The sequence below is a fragment of the Lutra lutra genome, chromosome 17, assembly GCF_902655055.1.
Source record: "Lutra lutra chromosome 17, mLutLut1.2, whole genome shotgun sequence".
NCBI lineage: Eukaryota > Metazoa > Chordata > Mammalia > Carnivora > Mustelidae > Lutra > Lutra lutra.
This window is the reverse complement of record NC_062294.1, coordinates 56,810,707-56,818,952: the sequence shown is the minus strand read 5'-3', so window position 1 is coordinate 56,818,952 and position 8,246 is coordinate 56,810,707. Positions and strand designations below refer to the sequence as shown.

Sequence of the window (8,246 nt, the reverse complement as noted above, 5' to 3'; positions counted from 1 at the left end):
GACAGTCCAAGAATAGCTCAGTGAAGATCCACTTTCCTGCAAAATCAGAGCTCTAGCCCAAATACACATCCCCTAATGCTCGCACACAGGACCGCAGGGTGAGGAGGTCAGCTCTGCCCCAGGAACAAGGGGCACCAGGGAGTCAGGACGGACGGTCTGGGATGTTCCCAGCAAGGCCGGAGGTGGACAGTGACAGAGCAAAACAGAGAAGTCCTTGGAGGCTGAGACAGAAAGAGAGCCCACACTCCGGGCCATGAGCGGGGTAGTGTTCCCTTCCCTATGTGCCCGTATCTCTCCTCTGGGCTCATTGTCACCATGACCTTGACCTGAGCCATTCAGAGATATCACATGAGTGTCTGTGCTGACATGAGCTCCCCAGCACAGCAGGAACCCACAAACCACCCAGCAACCCTGGGTCTGGGGACCCATCCATGGTGAGGACCAGGGGTGTGCTGGGGATGAAGGAGACCCATGGGGGAGGCTCTGGGATGGAAGGACCTGCCCTGGTCTCCTCACCCGGATGGGGCATCTCAGGAAGCGTCGAGGTCCACCCGTTGCACCGTCATGGACACCAGAGACAGACTGGGCCTGGGGAGGGGCGTTCCTCTTCCTCTTGGACTGCTGACGTGACAACCCTGTGACAGGCAAGACTGGCCTCCCCGTGACCACACCCGGTGTGTCTGTCTGTCCTGCGGTCACAGTCGACCCTCCATCTGCACAGCCGAAACCAGAGAGAGGAGACGCCATGGCCCCCACACTCACAGCCCTGCTCTGTCTCGGTGAGATCTGAGGAGAAGAGGGGACACCCTAGTCTGGGAGGGACTCGCCCCACAGACAGGCCCTGGTCTGTCGGAGACCCCAGGCTCAGGAGGCTCACGGGAGGAGGGGATCTGCTAGCATTCAGGGCAAACCTCTCACAGGGACTCTCTTCCAGGGCTGAGTCTGGGCTCCAGGACCCAAGCACAGACAGGTGAGTTGACTCCAGGGGTCCCAGTCCCATCTCCTCACTGGAGACAGGAGTCACCCACCAGGCAGCAGGGGATGGAGAACAGAAGTTCTGGGCTGACCGAGGGGGATGTCTGGGGGCTTGGGGCCGAGCTGGGACCTGGGGGTGGGGAAGGTCTGTGTCCCAGCCTCTGTTTCCTTCCAGGGACCCTCTCCAGACCCACTGTCTGGGCTGCGCCAAGCTCTGTGATACCTTGGGGGACATCTGTGACCATCTGGTGTCAGGGGAGCCTGGAGGCCCAGGAGTACCGCCTGCATAAAGAGGGGAAGTTAGAGACCTGGGACAGACAGAAGCCACTGGGATCCAAAGACAAGGTCAACTTCCCCATCACACACATGGCAGACGTATATGCAGGAAGATACCGCTGTGACTATCTCAGTCCCACTGGCTGGTCAGAGCCCAGTGACCCCCTGGAGCTGGTGGTGATGACAGGTGGGAGCCCACTCAGGGTCCCAGCCCCAGGCTCTGCCCTCAGGAAGGGGGAGGGCTCTCAGGTGTCTCCCTCTCACAGCCCAGCCTGGGGATAATGTGGGGGGTCTGAGCCCCATTTAACACCACCCCCTCCTTCTCTCCTAGGATCCCAGGGCAAATCCAGCCTCTCAGCCCTGCCCAGCCCTGTCGTGACCTCAGGAGGGAACGTGACCCTCCTTTGTGCCTCACGGATGGGATTCCACAGGTTTGTCCTGATGAAGGAAGGAGAAGGTCAGCCCTCCTGGACCCTGGTCTCCAGGCCAGCCCCCCATGGGGGGACCCAGGCCCTGTTCCCTGTGGGCCCCGTGACCCCCAGCCTCAGGTGGACGTTCCGATGCTACGGCTATTACAGCAACACCCCCCAGGTGTGGTCGGCCCCCAGTGACCCCCTGGAGCTGCTGGTCTCAGGTGAGAAAGTCTGACTGGTGCCCCATCCGTGTTTTGAGGCACCAGACAGGTTAACGGGGACTCTGCTCCCAGGGGAGCCCCAATGAGAGGGTGGGTGAGGGGACCACGGGGACTCGCAGGTCAGCGTCACTGACGGTGATGGATGGTGAGACTCGTGGATCAGGACAGGAGAAGGGAGGTTTGGGGAGAAGCAGCCCCTGCCTTCCACAGCTGGTCTCTCCCAGGTGTGTCGGGGAAGCCCTCCCTCCTGACCCAGCAGGGCCCTGTCGTGACCTCTGGACAGAGGCTGACCCTCCAGTGTCACTCTGATGTCGGCTACGACAGATTCGCTCTGTCCAAGGAGGGGGCACCTGACCTTCCACGGCGGCTTGGCCGGCAGACCCAGCCTGGACTCTCCGGGGCAAACTTCTATCTGGGCCTGGTGAGACCCTCCCACGGGGGCCGGTACACGTGCTACGGTGGACACAACCTCTCTTCCGAGTGGTCGGCCCCTAGTGACCCCCTGGACATCCTGCTCGCAGGTGAGGTCTCACGGTGTCAGTCAGGACTCCAGACTCTGCACAGGTCCTGCCAGGGGAGCCCCAGGTGGTGGTGGCCGAGACCAGAAGTGTGGGGTCCCCAGGGAGAAAGAGACAGAGAGAGCCGGGGGATAAGAAGGGACAGATTCGGAGGACACAGACACACTCAGTTCAGATCAAGGGCTGGACAGCCCCTCACCCGCCCTTCCTCTCTCTAGGACAACTGCCCTACACACCCTCTCTCTTGGTGCAGCCGGGACCCACGGTGGCCCCAGGAGAGAATGTGACCCTGCTGTGTCAGTCACGGAGCCCTGTGGACACTTTCCTTCTCTCCAAGGAGGGGGCAGCCCATCCCCCGCTGCGTCTTAGATCACAGTACCGAGCTGGGCAGCACCAGGCTGAATTCCCCATGAGTCCTGTGACCTCAGCCCACGGGGGGACCTACAGGTGCTACGGCTCCACCAGCACCTCCCCCTACCTGTTGTCACAGGCCAGTGACCCCCTGGAGCTCCTGGTCTCAGGTGAGTGGCCCTAACCCTGTCCTTTCTGTGTCCCAACATTGTCTTCAGGGCCCTGGGACCAGGAGGGGTCTGGTCTAGGATGGGAGTGAGGGGCTCCAAGGGAGTGTCCGCAGAGGGGTCCAACCCTCATGGTGCAGGAGGGAAACGGGTCCTCCCACGCTTGCCCGTCCCTCACCCCAGTCCCAGGATTCTCCTGGGAGAGGAGGAGCTTGGGGATCAGGGCACATGAGGAGGAAGAGTGTGAGCAGAGACAGGGTCTCAGGGCAAGCTCCAGCCCCTCCACACTCCTGTCTTTTCCCCAGGACCCTCTATGGACCCCGGCCCCCCAACCACGGGCCCCCAGACCACAGGGCCAGGCTCAGCAGATGGTGAGTCACAGGGGCTGCTCTCCAGGGACTTTTCTTCTAGGCTCTCAGAGATGCCAGGGGGACGATGGGGCTCCAGGAGCTCTGAGGCTGGTGGAGGGGGGCTGGGGTGGTCATGGCAGAGGGAGGGGGAGGGGCCCAGTGGGGGAGGTGCGGAGGTCGGCAGGCCCAGCGCCTCACCCTTACTGACCCCAGAGACTCTGAGGGTGAGTGAGGGTCTCTGTCCGCCTTGGTGGGTGGGTCCATGGGTAACGGGGTCTGAGCTGAACCGTCAGTTCAGGGTCCTCTGGAGGCGCTGGCTGGCACATGCCCCTCCCTGTGTGGGCCTCAGTTTCCCCAACTGTAAAGGAGAGAGTCGTGGACAGAGTAGATTTCCCATCAGACCATGGCTCTGATCCTGGGAGAGGAGGGCTTATGGGGAAGCCCTCTAGGTCGTGACCTATAGGGAATTCTGTCCTTTTGCAGCAATGACAGTGACATTGTAGGGGGAGGGGAGGGAGGACATTGGCTGGGGGCATTCAGGTAATAAGGGGAATCTGGAAAGACCCTCAGCTCCTGAAGAAGATGCTGGGACAGGCCGGGCCCCAGATGAGGAGCCCAGAGCCCCAAGCTGGTGTCTGCACAGGGGACAGCATGAGGAGAACACAGGGAACCCACAGCCCTGGTTCTAGTCTCAGCCCTGCTTCCTCCAGGCTGGGCGACCTGAGACATGCATGACCTCTCTGTGCCTCAGTTTTCTGTCTCTGCAGTGGGCGAGAGGGGCAGCGGTCGTCTGCTGGGTGATCATTGACAGGGTCAGAGCTGAGTGCACAGAGCCCAGCAAGTGCCTGGCACACAGTAGGTGCTCAGTGAAATGGCATCACTGTCTCATTCATGGTGTGGCTTGTGCACAAGGTCCCCACTGGTACCTGGACGTCCTCATCGGGGCCTCAGTGGCCTTCGTCCTGCTGCTCGGCCTCCTTGTCTTTCTTCCAGTCCAGCACCAGTGTCAGGGCAAAGGCAGGAAGCCAGGTGAGAAGGGAAGGGGATGACGGGCTCCAGGGGTGATGGCTGCCCCATGGGCCAAGAGGGTGGGCTCAGGGCAGCGGCCAGAGAGAAACCAGAGTGGTGGGAAAGGCCAGCATAGAAGGACAACTGTGCAGAATCTCAACCCAGAGAATCTAGAAGGAAACCCCCAGGTTGGGCCCCAAGAGCTAGTTGAAGGTACTTCCCTCCATTCAAACTAGGGAGTTGGAGAAACACACAGACAGTATGTGTGAAGGGCGCCTTTCCCTGGAATCACATGGTTGGGGGGGTGGGGGTCATACCCTCCCAGCCTAGAGGGACACTGATTCCCAACATCCTGCAGGGGCTGCAGACCCGGAGCCCCAGGACAGAGGCCTGCACGACAGGTAACTCCTGCCCGCAGTCCCCCAGACTCCCACCCACCTGCCCTTGCTATGCCCCCCTAACACCCTGTCTCCTCCCCAGCTCCAGCCCAGTCCCAGCCGCCCAAGAGGAGAGCCTCTGTGAGAGAAAGGGGGCCGCCCTGGGGGTGGGCTGGGAGTGTCCAGGTCGGGGGTGACGACTGAATTCCCACAAGCCCCTCAGCCCACTATTGAAGCCCCGGGATGGCAGATGCCCTATCTGGGAGCAGGGTGGGGTCTGCAGCCCTGAGAGGAGGGCTCAGGGGACCTTGCCAAGAGACACACCCTCTTCTGTCCCAGCAGATGTTGCCATGCAAGACATTCAGCCTGAGGAGGGGGTGGAGCTGGACCATCGGGTGAGACCCCCACTCTTGTGCGGACTCCAGGGCCCTTGTGGTGCCAAACTGAATCCAGTGGACAATTCCATGTCCTCACACCACCTAGTCTCAGTAGTGTCCCTCAGAGGCCCTCACGCTCCTTGGGCACCCAGGATCAGCCCACTGTGACCTTGTGGGGCCTCCTTTGTGCTCCCCTTGTCTGGCTCCCCAACCACTGTCTGACTTCTGGTTGTTGGGGTCCATACTCACGTCTCAAGAGGGTGCAGGAAGAAATGATTATCCCACAGTTCACTAAGTCCCTTCATTCATTCACCCAGCAAATGGTACAGGGAGCCCAGCATTTGCCAGGCCCCACCTAGTGCTGCCGGCATAGCTGAGAGCAAATCTGACCCCCCTCCATGAGCTCACTCTGTTGGTGGTGGACAATATGCACGGAAGTGGGCAGCATCCTCAAGAGCAATGTGTGGCCAAGGAAGATAAAACCAGGGAATGGAATAGCAGGTGCAAAGGTCCTGAGGCAGCAACATGCTTCATCAGGAACATGGTCCATGCAGCTGCAACCAAATGAGCAAGAAACACTGTCCAGAATAGAATCAGAGCCAGAGTAAGAATCACACGCCCCAAGGCTCAGGAAGCCCCTGCAGAGCTCACCAGGAAAGTGACCTAATGGGCAGGAAAGTTTGAAGCATCGCTCTGGCAACATTAGGGAAAATTGTCTGAGGTGGTCAAGGGGAATCAAGGAGACAAACCTCCCCCTCACTGTCTGTCCGCAGCAGAACACACAAGATGAAGACCCCCAGGGAACAACGTATGTCCAGGTGAGCCGGTCAAGATCAAGACTCAGGTGGGGACTGGCCACTTCTCCTTCCCCCGTGTCGGAGGGACTGTTGGACTCAGAGGACAGACAAGCAGAGGAAGACAGGCAGACGGACTGTCAGGTGGGTCCCTTCTTCTCTGAGTTCCCAGGCTTCCCCCTCCTCAATCACAAGCCTTCCCTCTCTTCCCCACTGCAGGCTGCTGCATCTGACACCCCCCAGGATGTGACCTATGCCCAGCTGGACCCCTTGGCCCTCAGATAGGAGACAAGGGCATCCCCTCCTTCCCAATCAGGGGAGCCCCCAGCAGAGCCCAGTGTGTATGCTGCTCTGACCATCCGCTAGCCCAGGAGGGACCCAGACCTCACACTCCAGAGAGGGGGACCACAGGGACCCTGGAAGGCACAGGATCTGCCCACAGTGGGTGCCACCTAATGACCCTACCCAGCCTGGACTCCTCACATGGACCAGAAAGAACTCCTGGGACCCTCTGGGAGTCACCAATTCCGCCATCAAAGATAGTAATACCCCTACACTTTGGAAATCAAAGCAACAGACTTCTCAATTACCCATGAATGAAATGAGAAAATCAAAAAGGAAACAAGAGAATGTTTACACTGAAGGACAATGTAAATGTTATACATCAAACCAGTGAAATGGGAAAATTAAAAACCAAGTCAATGATCCAAGCTATTGTACCAAGAATTTGGAAAAAGAATAGCAAATTATTCTAAATGAAGGTAGAAGGGAAATTAAAGTGATAAGAAAAGCTACTAATGAGGTCAAAGAAAAAAATAGAGAAGAATCAATGAAGCCCAAAATGTTCATTTTTGTATATATTCATCATATGTTGAAATCCTAGTCACAATGGCCAAGGAACAGAGAGAGAGAAGGCACACAATACATCACCAGTCAGGACAGTATCACATCCTACACACATTAAATCGATAACAGAGTTTATTATGTTCACTTTTATTAATTGTTATTATATTATGAACAATTTTATGCCAAAATATTAAATCCTCAGAAATACAGGTTACCAAAATAATGGACACCGGGATGAACAGAAAATCGGAATCACTGTGTGTGTAAAACGCGGTGAGTATGCAGTTAAAGTTTTTCCCACAAAGTGAACTGAGTCTGGAAAGTTTCACTGGTGAATGCCCCCAAATACTGACGCACTTGTGAAATAAACACACACACGAGCACACGGACACACCTACACGCGTGAATATGTGAACGCACGCACACTCGTGGACATGTCTACACGCATGAACATGTGAGCGCACACACGAACACACATGTGCACATACACATACCGAACACACACAGGCTTCCCCTGAGAATAGAGAAAGACGGAGTACCTCCCCAGCCCATTTTATCAGGCCCGAAAAAACAAAAATTGACATGAGAATCTGATGAGAAGAGCCAATCAATTAAATAAAGGGGGGAAAACGTGATACGTACTGAATGGATAGACTAGGGACTCCAGCCCGGCTGTTTCCACCTGGACACCCCCAGCTGATGAGGCTGGGTGCTGTAAGTGCCCAGTTCGATGTTACTTTGCCTAATTCTCATTTGTTGCCTACTATTACCTTCATCAATGTGTGGAATCCTTTCCTCTTCTATTCCTCTTCCTTAAGCTCCTTGGAGGAACTATCTTAAGCATCCGGACTTGGGTTCTCTTAGGTTTCTATAATAATAATGTTTTCTTTCCTTCTGGAAACTGAATGAATGAATGAATGAATGAATGAATTAAATAGTCTGATTATTCATAGATCACAAAATTGTATGCATGAACTATCCAAAATAATGTGAAGACCTATTACTCTAATCTGAAAAGGATTTATGCCACATCACTTAAAACATCAATCAAATCAATTGCATCTCGGAGGTCCTCTTTGGGGCCAAGAGGAAGTGGACATCCGTTTCCCTGCAGAACCCCATTGTTCACAGGTGAAACTCCCACAGACTATAAACAAGACACATGAGTACTCTGAAAAGTGGAGCGAAGTTGGCTGCCAGGCTTAGACTATGAAGACCCCAGGAAGGACACAGCTGATGTCACAGGGCACGTGGGGCCCCTGGACTCTGTGCCTTCCACGTGGCAGTAATGAGTCAGCACCCCCAGCAATGTGCCAGGAGTGGCCTCTGTGACCGAAGATTTAAATAAGATCCAGACCCTCAAAACATCATATCCAAACCCGCCAGGTCTCCATTAAAAAAAAGTCACTCATTGGGGCGCCTGGGTGGCTCAGTGGGTTGAGCCGCTGCCTTCGGCTCGGGTCGTGATCTCAGAGTCCTGGGATCGAGCCCCGCGTCGGGCTCTCTGCTCAGCAGGGAGCCTGCTTCCTCCTCTCTCTCTGCCTGCTTCTCTGCCTGCTTGTGATCTCTGTCT

General features: G+C 56.4%; 1 protein-coding gene across 1 annotated transcript; it reads left to right on the top strand.

Moving 5' to 3' along the window:
* The first annotated feature begins 680 nt into the window (after positions 1–680).
* LOC125088824 (leukocyte immunoglobulin-like receptor subfamily A member 6) lies at positions 681–8,010 on the top strand. The gene is made up of 12 exons (XM_047710343.1): positions 681–779; positions 935–970; positions 1,151–1,438; positions 1,583–1,885; positions 2,110–2,406; positions 2,622–2,924; positions 3,227–3,292; positions 4,184–4,300; positions 4,638–4,680; positions 4,760–4,797; positions 4,999–5,051; positions 5,807–8,010. The coding sequence occupies exons 1-12, from the start codon at positions 746–748 to the stop codon at positions 6,110–6,112; spliced, it is 1,884 nt and encodes a 627-aa protein (XP_047566299.1). The 5' UTR covers positions 681–745; the 3' UTR covers positions 6,113–8,010.
* The last annotated feature ends 236 nt before the right edge of the window (positions 8,011–8,246 follow it).